General features: G+C 33.3%; 1 protein-coding gene across 1 annotated transcript in view; it reads right to left on the bottom strand.

Annotated features, from left to right (window-relative positions):
- LOC123233422 (disintegrin and metalloproteinase domain-containing protein 32-like) overlaps positions 1-17,265 on the bottom strand; it is a 131,263-nt gene that overhangs the window by 49,575 nt on the left and 64,423 nt on the right. Inside the window, exons 12-13 of the mRNA XM_044659536.1 lie at positions 12,299-12,485; positions 5,272-5,367 (exon numbers count right to left, since the gene is read on the bottom strand). Coding sequence (XP_044515471.1) covers positions 5,272-5,367; positions 12,299-12,485 — 283 coding nt within the window. The remainder of the gene's footprint in view (positions 1-5,271; positions 5,368-12,298; positions 12,486-17,265) is intronic.

The raw sequence follows: 17,265 nt of genomic DNA on the forward strand, positions 1-17,265 counted from the left end.
AAGAAACAAGAGCCTCCCATGTAAAGAGATTTGGAACAGTAACAGTGTAAAGAAAGAGTTATCAGCGGGGCTAGGAGCCTGAATGCTTATACAGTACGGTTTGCTTTCTGCACGATGTGCATGTATCAAACAGTGTGTCATGGGGCTTAATTTTTAACTTGAGTTGTGATGACAATCTTTAGGTAAGGAGAGTAAGTACATTTTTTACAATTTAATTTCATTTATAAATCTAAATTCTATGGAATTTGTTCCGTTTTTGAAAGACTTTTATTTATTTTAAGACTAAACATTTTAAAGTATTTTTCTTCTGTGAATTAAAATTTTAAATTATCATAGTTATGCTTTAGCTAAGACTGTTCATCATTTAAAAAATGTCAGTATGGAAGTTTATGTTAGTAAACTGAAATGAATTTGTTAGAGCAGTTGATATGCAAAAGATATCTCTAGGCAGAAGAGATAATTCAGTGTTTGAGTCCCTATTTGGATTTTGTTGTTGTTTGTTCATTTCCTGCTTTGCTTCCTCTAATTCTTCTTTCCCCTTCACTTGGAGTTTCCAAGATAATTTGAGTTTTCAATTAAAAGAAATTACAATTCATTCTCTGAATCTAATACTATTTGAATAACATTCAGATAGTAAAAGGGATTGAAAATATTTCTTTCAACTGCCACATAGATTGTTATCTACTTGAAAATAAAGTAGGCAATCAAAGATAATTTTCTGGAAAATGTAGAGCCAAAAATTGCTTAAATTATCTGGATATTTCAGATGTCTTTAAAATAAAATGAGTTATCTCAATACTTTTCAACTCTCTACAGCTTGCTTGATGAGAACCATATTCTGTATAATAGAATTATGGCTCACAGTAAGCTGTTTATGTAGAACTGCACATTAACCACAATACGATGTGGAGATTTTTCAGAATTTTTACAAACCTTTTCCTAAATGTTTCCAAAATGAAGATCAAACAACTAGAAAAATGCTTTGTATATTATAATAATTATTGTAAGTGAATGATTGTGCCTTGTTTTTATGTCATGCACTGTACACTGAAGGTTTTGCTGATGAAATAGAAGGCATGATATTTCAAAAATGTGATGTAAAAATGAGATAATGTGTATTTTAAAATTATATAATGTACTAGAAATTTTATCATTGTTAAAATATACTTCTGTATATTCTTTAATGAAATAAATAATTCATACTTTTGTATGGACAGGTATTCAAGCTGGCATTGAATTTATAACATTGTCAAGATATTTTCATCCAGATGAATGGAATTTTTATAGGTGTATTATTTTCAATTGCTACATTTAATTATAAATTGAAAATGAACACCTATGCTGTAATCTAATCTAGATGCTTATAAATCTTTGGATGTAAGATCTATACTGAGAAAACCGTTCTAAACTGTGAGGATCTGTAGGAAAAATAAAAATAGAATAATTAAAAAAAAAAAGAAAAGAAACTATTTTACCCAGTTATACATTACCAAATCTGATTAGAGGAAATGGATGAATACTTTCAAAAAATTTTAAACAGCTATATTTTTAAAAGAAGCAGATTATTTAAATAACCCAATATCAGAAAAGGAAATCAAGCAAGCCACAAATCCTCAAAGAAGAGAATTGCAGGATCTAATGGATTTACAAATGAATTCTATCAAATATTTAAAGAACAATTAATTTCAATAATCCATAAACTAAAAAATAGTAATAAGTGAAAAAACCCTTTCTATCTCTTTTTCTGATCCAAAAAATCTTGAAACCTGAATAAGGATGAAATGAAGCAGAGAAAGAAATTATAGATCATTCTCTCTAATGAACAATAATGCAAAAAAAAATTTTAAACAGTATTACCAAATAGACTAAAACATCATCTTGAAAAGACAGTATGCTATGACAAGTTCAGATTTGTGCCAGGAATACAAGGTTGGTTCTATATAAGGAAGATTATAAAAGTAATAAACAACAATGTGACAAAATTCAAAACGTATTCCTTTTGGAAGCCATTGAGAGAAACAGAGTCTTTAATATATTTTTATCTGAACCCCTCTTGATGGCTCTTCTTTATTGAAAACATATTTAGTTTTGACAACAGCTTCAAGTATTATAAAATGCTTCTTAGTAAACCAGCAGTTAAGAGGTTAACAGTTTCTAAGACAGAAAAGCAGAAAATTAAGCTGAAACTGTGTCCAGACAGCCAAGGTCAAGCACTGGACAAAAGTTAGACAAGATTTCATCCATCCAGGTGCAGTACTCTCAATAAAGTATAAGACTCAATTCATTTAGGATATCTTTAAATATTCCCTGAATTAGCTTTCTGATAATAAGGTGGCTAAGATTCAGCATTGGACCTTGTTCTATTCTGGGTTTATCTTTACCTTGAAGCCATTGAGACTCCTTTGTATTTTGATATGACTTAATTTGTAATTTCTGTGCAACTGTGAAGCTTCTGTGTGTTCTTTGTGTGAATTAAGTATACAATAAACATGGGACTCCATGGCAAGCAGTAGCAGCCATGAACCGGCAGACAGATCATCTCCAGCATCTTTCTTTCTCAACTAAACCATCCTTATCTGATTCCTGGAGCTGTTGGATAGCTTTCAACACATTCCGTTTTAAAATAGTAGAAAGCAAAGGAATATATGGACTTTTTCTTAATATAGTATGTAACGCCTAACTAAAATAAAGAGTTATCTTTATATATAATGGTAATAAACTATTGTCTACTTATTTAAGATCTGGAGTAAAACCAGGATGCCTATTACCACAACTATTATTTAATATGGTGATAGAAATATCAGCCATAGCAATAAAAGAAGAAAAATAATACCAGAGAATAAACAAAGAAAAATAGTGTTGTTTTTTTAATGATGTAATAGTCTATCTAAAGAAGTCTAAAAGTCAAATAAAAATTTCAGTGAAACGCCAAGTTTATAGGAGGAGATAAAAAGAGAAATTTCATTTAAAGTAACCACAAAGAAATCTGTGTCATATTACCAATACAATGGAATATTATGAGGAGGATTTTCTCTCATCTACATGACTTTTTCAACCTCATAACAGAAATTATGCACCAAAGGTAAAGCAATGTCAGTTGTCTTCATGGTCTAAGACACCAGAAACCAAAAAGAAGATTAAAAAAAAAACTCCACTTAGTACCAAATCCCCTAACACACTACCAATAGCAAAGTTACACTAGCTGATCCAAATCAAAGACTTGCAACACAGACCACATGGACCTCCTCTCTCTTTCCAGTTTCATAGAATTCCAAGTTTCAAACTGCAGGAATCTATCACAGTCTTAATAGCTAGTGCTATAGTAGAATTATGTGCTTTAAAATGTCTCCGCAGTGTGCTTGCTTCGACAGCACATATACTAAAATATGTCTACAGGAGAGTAGAGGAATAAAAAGAAAGAGTGAGGACATGTGTGGGCTTGAAACAAAGTTCATACTTTATCCCACCTCCCCAACACCACCTCCAACCCAACTCCAAACTCCCCTCTTCTTCCCATTTAATTATCTAACAAGGGAAAAGATTGAGTCTTAAATATCTCACTCCTAAATGAACCACTATCAGAAGGGAGAGAACCTAAAAGAGAACAATAGAAAAAATATCAAAAATTTCATGAGGAAAAAAACACTCAAAAACCTTGAAAAAGTAAACAAGTTTAGGCATCCATAAATAAATCCTGCAAAACAAAGGAATGTGGTTAACACTTGATAAAAACAGAGAACCATGTAGATTTTATGAAAAACATGGAACTACAGCATAATGTTCTTGAGTGGTTTAAAAGAGATTTGAGAATTATATAAGATCATGAATTTATGGCCTACATGACAGAAATAATTAGCAGAATAGAAAAATATGAATTTGCAATGACAAGTTTCAACAAAGGAATGCAATAAAGAGCAACTGATTAAAAATGGAAGGAAAGGACAATCTAGAAAAAAGAAATGTAAAAAGCAACAATATTAAGAGAAATTATGCTCTCAGTTAAAGTAGTAAGTATTGATCTAGAAGACACATAGGAGATAATCTAAGAATAAGTTTCCCAGAATAAGTCAAAAAGCCTACACTCTAATGCAAGAAATAATACAAGAAAACTGTCCAGAACTTCTGAACACAGAAATACCCAGTAAAAGAATCCATAGATAGCTTCCAGGAAAAAAAAAAAAGGTTTCAAACTCCAAGATATATAGTGGTTAAATTTAGCAATTCAACTCAAACAACAACTTCTGTAAATGACCAGGAGAAAGACTTTTCATCAAAAAGGAAAGTAAATTTAAATAACACAAAACTATTCTGGACCCACCAAAAAATGTAAGAGAGAATGAAATAGTATGTCGTAAAGAACAATAGATTTCAAGATGCAGCCCAGAGTGACCTATCTGAAAATCTGAACTTAAGCATAAAGGAACAAAGATGGGCATTCAAAAATAAAGAGATGGAAATGAAAAGATTTTCTTCTTGAACAATCCAGACAAAAGTGGAAGAGAAGTAAAGGAATGCAGCAGCCACAGCAGCAAAGTGACAATAGAAAGATCAGAGAAGAGACTTCCTTCTAAATGTACACTAAGAGACAAGGGTGAAAGCAGAAGTCAAGTGTAGTAAAATGGTGGAGAGGTGTGTCCGGAACATTATGGATGGGACTGTGGTAAGCAAAACTTTGGGGATGACACTGAAAGTTTTCAAAAAGAGTAATTGTGTGATCAAAGTTTTGCATCAGGAAGGTTATTCTGATAGATACAAGTAAGGCAGCCAAACACAGACTGGGTGCAAAGAGATGTTAGGATTCTACTACAATTCACATTAAAGGTAAGAAGAACCTAAAGGGGAATGCTGGGAGGGAAAATTAAAAGGATGGGATGGACAAGAGAAATTTTAAATTAGAAAGGAGTGTTAACAAATAATTATAGGGAAGAGTGAAGGAAAGGGAGAAGATAAAATATTTATTTTCACGAAAGACCTCGAGACTAAATATTTTATATCAATGATTTGAAAATCAAATTTCAGTTTCTTTTAAACTTACAGGATTTGTGGATTTATACCACTACAACCTGAATCAGACTCCCTTCACAAAGATATGCCAGGCTGATAACATATTCTTCCAAAGAAGTAGTTAAAGACGATATAGAATACATGAGAGTTGGAAGTGGGAAAGGCTGACCGCAGTCCCAAGCAGTTTCTTAGTTCTATATCCATGTTCCATATAGTTTCACCAAATATTTTGAAAACTCTTTACATGTTACTGGATACAGATCTTACCTTACAATCTTCCTTGCAGCAAACCCCAGAAAGACAGTGTGCAAAATATTTTTTTGTACAATGTTTTGGATCACAGCATTTGTCAGTTCCACATGCCTATTAATAAAAAGAATGTTTAAATATTATTAAATTATAATATAAAAATTAAATGTTAATTTTAATAATAATTTAAAAATAAATGCAATACATCTCACTTTAATAGGATCCATATTTGTTGACTTTTTCTTTAAAAATTAAGATTTTTTATTTATGAAGCTATCATCTACAATGATTTTTGCAAGATTCATATACATGATATAAAATATGATAAACAATTTTAAATCCCTTTCAGAGTTGTACATAGGGGTAAAGTGGATAAAGGGGATTGCCATGACTGAATCATCATAGGTTTTATATATGTTATGAATCTGAATATGAAAAGCTTACAAAGTGAAAGAAAGCTTTGTGCCTGAGTCAACACCTTTTTCATTGTGTTTCCTCATCTTCATGCCACTAAATGAACTAAAATTGTAGTTTATTAAAGATTGAAGGAATATTACAGGTCATCTAAACCAATTCTGTAATTTTGTTTTTGGGGAAAGTTAAGGACTATCAGTCTCATGCTCTTCCCAGAGGTGCCTCTGGCTCTCCAAATTTTGCTGTCCTAACTCATCCTGGCATTTCTCTCAGTGCCTGAGGCCTTCTCACTTTGAAGAATAACTTCACTATCCCATACCATTTCTCCCATTGGTAAGTTCCTTCCCAAGCCTCCATTTTGGAGGGCAGGTCTAAGTTGACCATGCTTCTTCATTCCCTTACTGGATGTGTTTTTGTTTCTTCCAACTTTACCACCATATCTCAGTTGCCTTCTCATCGTGGAACTTCTCAGCAACTAGGACATTCTCCCTGAAACAATCCTCTGCCGTTCCAGTCCTTTTCTCCCATTGGTGAGTTCTTTCCTGTGCCTCCATTTTGCAGGTTGAAACAAGGCCAACCATGTTTCATTCACCTTCCAGCTGTGCTTCTGACTTTCCAGACTTTGCCACCATGCCCTCACCCTCAAATTCCTCTCTTCCTCTTCTCCCACAGAGAAGTAAAATGATTTTCATAAATTCCCATAGCTAGTATTAGGCAGAAAAAGAAAAGTATTCATTACTCATGTTTATTGCAAATACTTAAAATTTTCAGAATCTATTATTTTATCCATATATGTACTCTATTCACAGATATAGTATCCTGTCTCTTTCATGTTTTCATTGATATATTCATGAGTTGCTCTGGCTTAAAAAAATTATCTGATTATCAAACTTCTGAATACATGCCTAGCCACATTTAGGAAGTTAGGGACTCAGACAAGAGAAGTATAATATTTCACCAGATCCATTCTTAGAGAAGAGTGTTAACACTGGTTTCATTGGAGGTTTCATTCTGTTTATAAAGTTTTTGAGATCCTTGGATCACTTCTATAACATATTGAGGCATTAGAAAAGAACCTATAATTTAATGGGAAAAAAGGTTTCTGGTGATTTGGGAAGGTTAAACCAGGGAGTATCTACTGTCTTTTAACCTTAAAAAACCGTATCTATTCTTTGTGTCTTGACTTCCTTTGCTTACTCACGTTTCAACCCTTTGTTATATATTATTATATATTAACTAAGTGTTGATATATATTAGTTATATAACTAAATTGAAACTGTTCTATTCATAGTTATCAATAATCTCTCAGTTGCCAGTTTCTGAAGACCTTTTCACAATTCTCCTCCTCAGTTCTTCTCCATTTGATACTTTCAACCCCCTTCTCCCTTTAGGCCCTCATTCCATTCTAGGTTTTGGTAACATTCTTTTCTCCAGATTCTACTCCTATGTGTCTAATCACTTGTTATCATTCTATTCTGTGAATCAATTGTCCATATCATAAGCTCTAATTGTTGGTGTTTCTCAAGGTTCCCATTTAAGACCTCTACTTTTCTCTCTCTTTGCCCAAAGGGCTTTAAAAGAATGCATACTACCCAAGACAATCCCAAGGGACTTATGAGAAAGAATGGTATCCACATCGAGTGAAAGAACTGTGGGAGTAGAAACACAGAAGAAAAACAAACAACTTACTATTTGTTTATATGGATATATGATAAGGGGTTTTGGTTTTAAAAGATTGCTCCATAGCAAAAAAGAATAATATGGAAATAGGTATAAGTGATAACATTTGTATAACCCAATGGAAATGCTTATTGGATTTGGGAGGGGGAGAGGAAAAGGGAGGGAGAGAAAATGAATTATGTAAACATGGAAAAATATTTTAAAAATAAAAATTTTTAAATGCATACCTTTTGATATAGCGATACCATTTACTAGGTCTGTACCCCAAAGAGATTTTTAAAATGGGAAAAGACCTGAAGGACCTGTTTATACAAAAATATTTATAGCTGTGCTTTTGGGGATGGCAAAAAATTGGAAACTAAAGGGATGTCCCTCAATTTGGGAATGACTGAACAAACTTTGGTATATGATGGTGATGGAATACAATTGTGCTATAAGGAATGATGAACAGGATGACTTCAAGAAGAACTGAAAAGACCTTTGTGAACTGAGATGCAGAGTAAAATAAGCAGAATCAGGAGAACATTCAGTAATCAAATGTGATAGACTTTGCTACTAACAATAATACAATGATCTAGGAAAATTCTGAGGGATTTATGAAAAAGAAAGTTATCTACCTCTAGAGAAAGAACTGTTGGAGTAGAAATGCAAATAAAAACATATGACAAAAGTTGTTTATTTGGTCATATGATTTTGAGGTTTGGTTTTATAAGATTACTCTCTTACAAAAATGAGTAATATGGAAATATGTTTTGAGGGATAACACATGTAAAACCCAGTGGAATTGCTTGTCAACTCCAGGAAAAGAGAGGAAAGAGGGGAAGAAGACAACGTGAATCATGTAACCTTGGAAAATTTAAGTATAAATTTGTTACTGGAATTAAAAAAATATTTAAATAAAATGTAAGTATATGGATTCAAATATGGATATGAACATGGACATAGGCCATCATAATATATTCCTTAAGCTTCAATCCCACATCACTAATCTCTTAGAGGATACATTGTTTTTAATCACTTCCTCCTTTCCCTCCCTTATTTTACTCCCCTTCCAACCACCTGCTTTCTTATTCTACTTTAACTTCTCTATAGGATAAGATAGGATTCTATATCCCAAAGAATCTGGCTATTCTTCCCTCTCTGAACCAATCTGCTGAGAGTAAGGTTTAAGGACTGCCTGTCACCACCCTCATCCTCCCCTCCTTGTAATAGTATTCTACCCCATCCACACACACCTCTTTGTGATATAATTTACCCCATTTTACTTCTTTCTTTCCATCTCTCTTAGTACAATCATCTTATTTTTTGACTCTAGTTTTTTTACATATCATTCTAAATAGCTTAATACCATACCCTGTGTCTATGTATAAGTCTTCTAACTATTATGATAATGATCACAATTTTTAAGAATTACAGATACCATCTTTCCATTTAGGGATATAAATAATTTGACCTTGTGAAAACCCTTAAAAGTTTTTTCTCTTTCTTATTTACCTTTTTATGATTCTCTTGAATTTTGCATTTAGACATCAAATTTTCTGTTTAAGTCTGGTCTTTTCTTTAGGAATACATTGAAATCTTCTATTTTATTAAATGACTATATTTTCCCCTGAAAGTATATAATTAGTTTTGATGGGTAGGTGATTGTTGGTTGTAAACCCAGTTTCTCTTGCCATCCAGAAAACCATATTCCAAACTTTGTGGTCCTTCAAGGAAAAAGCTATCAAACCCTGTGTAATCCTGATTAGGTCTCCATGATATCTGAATTGTTTCTTTCTGGCCACTTACAGTATGTTCTTGATCTGGGAGTTCTTGAACTTAGCTATAACATAAATTGTCATTTGAGGATTTATTGCAGGAGCTAATCTGTGGATTTTTTTAATGTCAATTTTGCCCTCTTACTCAAGAATATCAGGGCAGTTTTCTTATATAATTTCTTGTAATATGATGTCTATGATTTTTTTTTTGGTCATGACCTTCAAGTATTTCAACAATTCTCAAATTGTCTCTCCAGGATCAATTTTCCAGGTCAGTTTTTAAAAATGAGTTAATTCATATTTTCTTCTATTGTTTTCATTCTTTTGATTTTGTTTTATTGTTTCTTGATGTCTCATGAAAACATTAACTTATATTTGCCCAATCCTAATTTTTTCCATGACCTTTTGATCCTCCTTTTCCATTCAGTCCATTCTATTTTTCATGGTACTCTTCAGTGATTTTTTTTCTCTTTTTCCAGTAGGTCAATTCTGATTTTTAGGCTGCTTATTTCTTTATTAGCTTTTTGTGTCTCTTTTTCCATTTGACCAATTTTGCTTCTTAAGCTGTTATTTTCTTTTTGCATTACTTTCATTTCTTTTTCCCATTTTTTTTCAACCTGTCTTATTTGATCTTTGAATTCCTTTTTGAGTTCTTCCAGAGCTTACAACCAATTCCTGGCTTTTTTAGAGGTATTACATGTGTTTGTTTATATCTCACCATCTCCTCTTGCTTCTGTTCTTTGTTCTTTTTCCCAAGAGAAATTTTCAAAAGGGTTTTTTTTCTTTTTTCTTTTTTTGCTGCTATTTGTTCATTTTCCTACCAGTGGACTAGGAAATCTGCATTTTACTAGCCATTTCTGTCTTAGCTTCTGGCTCACAGGGTTTTGCCCTAGGGTTGTCTTCACTGCTGCAGAGGAGGCTTGAGAGCACCCAGAACTATGGACCTCCAGATCTCACTGCCAGGTCCTGGGGCTTCAAGGAGTGGGTCTGTGGTGCTCTTTTATTTACCAGATCTTAAATTATATTATAAATCAATAATCATAAAAAAATCTGATACTGGCTCAGAAATAGAGGGTGGATCAATGGAAGAGGTTATGTAATCAACATATGTCAGTTAAAGTCCATAGCAATTTAGTTTTCAATAAACTCAAAGATCCAAGCTTTTGGGAAAAGAGATCACTATTTGACAAATATAGTTGGGAAAACTGGAAAGCAGTATGCCAGAGACTAGGCATAGACCAACAACTCACAACATACACCAAGATAAAATCAAAATGGATACTTGATCTAGAAATAAAGGGTGACACCATAAACAAATTAGAGAAACTGGAAAATTTTACCTATCAGAATTCATAGATAAGGGAAGAATTTATGATCAAACAAGACATAAAGAACATTCAAAAAATAAAACGATAATTTTGATTACACTAAATTTGAAAAGTTTGGTACAAATAAAACCAATGCAACCAAGACTGGAAGAGAAACAACAAATTTGAGGGGGAAATGTATAGCAAGTGTCTCTGACAAAAGCCTCATTTCTCAAATACACAGAGAATTGAGTTAAATGTATAATAATACAAAGCATACCCCAGTAGAAAAATGGTCAAAGAATATATACAGCTAGTTCTCAGAGAAAGAAAATTAAAACTATCATAGCCATATGAAAAAATGCTCCAAATCAATATTGATTAGAAAAAATCAAAATAAAACAATTCCAAAATACTACCTCACAACTATCAGATTGACTAATACAACAAAAAATGAAAAATGATCAAATGTTGGAGGGAATGTGGGAAAATTGAGATACATTGTTGGTGGAACTGTGAACTGATAAAACCATTTTCTCAAGCAATATGGAAATTTTGGACATCAAATTTTCTCTTTAAGTCTGGTCTTTTCTTCAGGAACACATTGAAATATTCTATTTCATTAAATAACTATACTTTCCCCTGAAAGTCTATAGTCAGTTTTGATGGGTAGGTAATTCTTGGTTGTAAACCCAGTTCTCTTGCCATCCAGAAAAACCATATTTCAAGCTTTGTGGTCTTTCAAGGTAGAAACTGTCAGGTCCTGTGTAATCCTGATTGGGGCTCCATTATATCTGAATAGAACCAGGATCAAAGGGTCACAAAACTATGCATACCCTTTGGTTAAGAAATACCATTACTGGGTTTGTATCCTAAGGATTTAAGAGATAAGGGTTAGTAGCTCTTTTTGTAACAGCAAAGAATTGGAAACTGAGGAATTGCCCATCACTTGAGGAATGAATGAACAAAGTGTGGTATATGGTTGAAATGGAATATTATTGCACCAAGAGGAACAATGAACAGGATGAGTTCAGAAAACCCCAAAAAGATTTATATGAACTAATACAAAGTCAAGTGAGCAGAACCAAGAGAGCAATGTAACAATAACAGAAATATTATACAATGATCAACTATGAAGGACTAAACTATTATAAACAAGGTATGTTTCCAAGATAACCACAAAGGGACTCATGATGAAAATACTATCTGTAGCCAAAGAAGGAACCATTGGAATCTTGAGTGCAGATCAAAGCATGACATCTTCTACTATATCAAAACGACTCACAGACTGGCCAATATGACAGAAAAGGAAAGTAATAAATGTTGGAGGTGATATGGCAAAATTGAGACACCAATGCATTGCTGGTGGAGTTGTGAATTGATCCAACCATTCTGGAAGGCAATTTGGAATTATGCCCAAAGGGTTTTAAAAGAATTCATGCCCTTTGGGCCAGCAATACCACTGCTGAGTTTTTCATTTTGCTTAACAGTTTTTCTTTGTTACAAGGGAAAGTGAGTAGATAGGGGGAGGGAGACAGCGAGAAGAGTGCTGAAGAAATAAATCTGGAAATGACTATGATGTAAAAAACAATAGCCTTAGTAAGAACTTAATATACCAAAAGAAATTCCATGGGGAAAAGAGGTCCTAATGCAGTTTTTTGTTTGTTTTTTAACCACAAGTACTTTCTGCGGTGCTTTTTAGACTTGTTCAAAGGCCACAGCCTATCTAATTCCCCTATATACTACAAAGTGCCTTAAATTTATTTCAGTTTAGCTTTATTTTTGCTGGATATTCAGATTAAGAAATATATCATTTATTCATAGCAATTCAAAATATGGAATATTCACAATAAAGTCTGGTTGTTGTTTTTTTGGCATAATACTTACCGATGGAGGACCACAATCACAAGTTTCACCTTCTTCTACTATATAATTTCCACAGACTCCAACATTCGCACGGGCTGAAATCTTAAGATTTGGTTGATTTTTAAGACATGTAGCTCCAGTCTTTGAAATGAAATTTTGAAAATCATTCAAGCTACATTGACTAAAGACCTTAATCCCACTGGAGAACCTAAAAATAAATTGAATAACTTTGTCAGAAGTATCACTTCTGAACACACATACATTCCTTGATCTACAAAAAAGCAATTATATTGATTTTGAAATGCCCTAAATAGATTGAGAATGTAAGTGGTTCACAATAGAAATATTAACAACTCAAACTGATATGATGACCAACAATGTAAGATAATTCCATTTTTCTCATTGAAGTGTATTATTAAAATATGATTATAGTTTGTCATTGACCTTAACTTTTCATCTGTATCAGAATGTGAGAATGCTATGTGCATGTATATGCATAACAGTGTAAAGGAAGCTACAGCTGACTGCAGCCACCAATTATGTCCAAGAAAATAAACATTTCTGGAGAGATTTAAATATATTATTATGACCATAGGATCATAGATCAACATTGCTGAAATGGATCATAGTGGTCATCTTGTCTGAGATCTTCAATGAGGCAACTGAAGCTAAAACTGAAAAGCACATATATTCCTTTGCAGTCCTATAATGAATTTTAATGCTAAGGCATTTGGATCATATAAATTCATTACTCGTATTGGTTTGCTCTCCGTGGTTCCAGCATACTATAGCTTCCTTGTTTATGCTTTTGTATCTTTTCAATGTTTGTTTTTGATTTGTCAGAGAGTATGATGACAGTTCTTGCTTTCTAGATTCACTTGATGCAAATTTTTTCCTATCTCTTCAGTATGATTTTGTTTTTTAAATGTGGTTCTTTTAAGCAACACATTATATAGGGCTTTATTTTCTTAGCCAATTTTTCTTTTCATTTTATGGAATAGGACCATTTACATTTCAAATTGAGTTAGGTTTATATTTTCCTCCCTTTGTCTCTGATATTGGCTTTTTAAAGTTATTTTCCCTCTTGTGCAATAAATGCAATATGATATTCCTTTATCTTATTCTTTAAGAAAGCCTTTTCCCACTGGTGCATTTCTCCTTGACCCCTTCCTCTTATTACCCCTTTCTGGTTTTGTTTATTAGTTCCCTTTTTCATCTGATTTTATCTGGTTCAATAATTTTCTTGGGTTTTTTTTACCCGTCTCAGTCAAATAGATTCCCACTTCCTCTCCTCCCTTTCTAGTCCTATTCATTATTTTTATAAATTTCAAATCTGGAGGCCATATTTCCTTCTATTGTTAGTGTTTTTCATGTTGATTCACTTATGTTCCATGTCTTGAGTTTTCTTCTTTCTGAGATCTTTCCTAAATTCAGTCTTTTTCTTCTTCATGATTTTCCCTTAATTACTTCATGAATCTGAACTTTTTGATGGTGGTTTCTTTGGAAGTTGGAGGAAGCATCTCAGCCTCCTCCTATGGTGGGCAGTTTATGCTTCACCAGACTAGGTCTCTTCCCCAAGTATGATTTTTGGACAGCCAGAACTAGTCCCAACTAGATACTCTCCCAAAGGCATCATGAAGTGTTACAGAGTTCCCTCAATGCTCCATCCCACAACACATACATGCACAGTGTCTTGTCCTGGTATCCCGTCTCTGTTCCTTCATTCTCTGCCCTAGCACTAAAAGTTCAAAGCTTTGCCACACTGGCATCATAGGTTTTCTATCCTGGTACCATCAATACTATGGTTTTGTTCTTGTCTGTCCTAGCACAATTAAGATTTTTATAGCCCTGGTGCTGGAAAGGTATGGCACCCATCTGGTATTTTTCCTCCTGAATGGCTACACCCAGAATCTGTCTGTCACAGCCCTGACAAACTTCCATAGCCTGAACTCAGGGTCTCCACAGTGCCTGGAAAAAAGGAAGGGGTTTGGGATATGGAGGTAGTTTTTATTGTAAGTCTGTTAGGTCCTTGGAACTGCTAGTGCAGCCTATATCTCCTAGACCTTATTTGTTCAGTCTTCTTGTACAACATGATTATGACATAGTAACTTTCTCTCATTCTTCTCCTAGCATTAACTCTTCTTGTTTTTCTTTTTTCTTAAGGTCATTAAACATAGCAAGACTACTCATGACCCTCGCATTTGACTTCATAATTCTTGACAAAATTAGGATTCTGAGGGAAAAAGGATGAGGAACATGCTTCTTTTCTTCCTATTAGAATACAAACATTTCATCATTGCCTATTCCCTTTTGTTAAAAGGCACTATGCTGGGGCTACTATTGTACTGTACTGTATTGTATTGTATTGTCCACATTTACTTATATACCAATATATTTATCTCCTTATGAGCCTATTGATTCTTGTATCTGCATTTCAAGGTTTCTACTCAGTTTTGCTCTTTTTATCAGGAATGCTTTGAAATCCTCTTTTTAATTAGAAGTCTATTTTTCCTCTCTAGGATTTTACTTAGCTTTTCTGGGTAAGCGATCCTACATTGTAAGTCTAGTTTTTGTCATTGCCTATTGGAATAATTTTGTTCCAAGCTCTCCTCTCATTTAACAGTTAGGAGCCAAATCTTGTATAATATTGATTTTGTGGCTCCTTGGTATTTGACCTTTTGCTTTCTTACTAACTGTAGTATTTGTTTTTTCCTTATATAGTAGCTCTAGATTTTAGCCATGATATTCCTGGGAGTTTATTTCAGGAAATGACTATTGGATTTTTGTTTTCGTTTTTCCCTCTGGTTGAACGTAGGCAGTTTCCAGTCATTATTTGATGACATATAGTATTCAAGCTCTTTGTCTTTTTCCCCTAAAGAGATTCATTACATTTTACTTATATTTTTTCAGTTTTTTTACTTTATTTTAATATTTCTTATTGTTACATGAAGTAATTAACTTCTGGAATAAATTAAAGTTAACTTTTAGGAAAGTAACTAACTTTCAGAAATCTTGTTACTTGGTAAACTTTTGCAATTGTAATTCTTCTTCCAAATCTTTCCTATAGAATAGCATCAAACTCAAATAGAAATGGATCCCTTTAGGGCTCATCATGACTTGGAAAGCCAAAAATTAACATTATCTATATTGTTTTACATTTTTATTTATTTTATTAAAATTTTGCCAATAACATTTTAATCTAGTTTCAGCCACAATGAGGAATTTTACGGCCTACATGCATTCCACAGGCCACAAGTTTAACATCTGTGCTTTAGAGCTCTTAAATATTTTAAAATATCATTTTTAACTCTCATTTCACTTCTTCTAAAGATTATGGTGGACTTTTTGGCCAAATCATGTTTTTATTTGAAGCTTTTTTTTAAATAATTCATTTTTTCTGGATTTATCTTAGGCATCCTTGGCTCCATATTCCTTATCAAAAGTGTCTTTTATTTATTCATTCTTCTAGCTTTATTTCCTGTTTTAGGTATTTTATTAGGGTTAGCTTTGGGACACTTCTGGAGACATGGTAGAAGTTTTGTTTGGTTAATTTCCTCGGACATTTTGGGCCATATTCTTCAAGGTAGCTCAAGTCAGAGAGCTATAAACTTTCAACATGCCCTATATGGTCTGATCTAGGTGTGAAACTTGATCTCAGTCCTTCTGATCTGAGCATCTAGTCAGTCTTCTGACCCCATAATGAGTGAGACAACACAACTGTGTGCTTTCCCCTGGTTGGAACTCCACAACAGAGCTGTTGAACCTAAATTACATGAGCTAACTGGAAAAATTTTTAAGTCCAGTCACAGAACTTCAGGGCTCATCTCTAGCCTATGATTTCTGATCCATAGTTATTTAGATGTCGGCTAGAGTCCAAATCTATGGGATTAATCTAAAATCCTGTTTTAGTGTCAGAGAAACAGAGAAATAAACTTGTCCCTAATCTACATTTCCTTTATAACAGGTGCTGGCCTTCCTATGAGCTCATTTTTTGACCCTGCTCTGGTTTTCCCTCCTTTCCCCAATGCCAAAAAGCCACAGGCTCTAACCCCAGGCATGCTGGAGTGGCTTAATACTCTGCTCAGAATCAAAGCAACATAATTGCCAGATAATATCTTATCTTCTTCCCTACTCTATTATATAGCTGGAGGTTCTAGCCTAATTCAAGTGCTAGAAAGCTCTCCTCCCCAGTGTCAATGGGCTTTTGTCTCTCTGTATTGACCTGGGAAGGAAAATGAACTAGTATTATTCCTCTTTGGAGTCCCAATTACATTCATCCAATTGTGAGATTGGTTTTATCTTTTTTGGAGTAGTTGTGAGAGAGTCAAGGCATACTGCTTCCTCCTTATCTATAGTCTTTGCTAGTTTTTAGGAAGTCTACTTGTCAGGTATGCTATACTTGAAATTCCTTTTATAAAAGTGTTGAATTAAATAGTCACTAAAATCTCTTTAAAGTCTCATGTTCTTTATAATTCTGCATAACTCTGTAATACTTGCAAGTATGATTTTAATCTTTTAACAATGCTATCAGTGTAGACATTTTTGTCCTCCCAGGAGACATATCTGTTTCTTTTATTAACTCTTGGAAAGATTATTAGCCATTTATCTGGCACAATATAAAAATATTAAATAGGTTTATGTAAGCAAGTGGTCTCATAAGAGGATCCTAGAAATAATTTTTCTTCACTTTTGATTTATCTCTTCACTCTTATCTAAACCAAGCAAATCATGAGAAGGAAAATCTTGAAGAAGGAAAATAATGTTATTATTCTTTAACGTAATTTCCTTATAGTGTACATAGCACATTAAGAAGATCATTTTGGCTTCTGACCTATCATCTGAGCTTGATTATCATCAACTGTAAAAAAAAAAGAAGAAAGTTCCTATAGAATTTGTCCCTTGTATTTGATCTCTGAAGATATCCTGATAAATACATTCTGAAATGCAAATAGCCTACTTAGAACTACTTTCCTAATCTATCTTCTAAA

Source organism: Gracilinanus agilis, chromosome 2, assembly GCF_016433145.1.
Source record: "Gracilinanus agilis isolate LMUSP501 chromosome 2, AgileGrace, whole genome shotgun sequence".
Lineage (NCBI taxonomy): Eukaryota > Metazoa > Chordata > Mammalia > Didelphimorphia > Didelphidae > Gracilinanus > Gracilinanus agilis.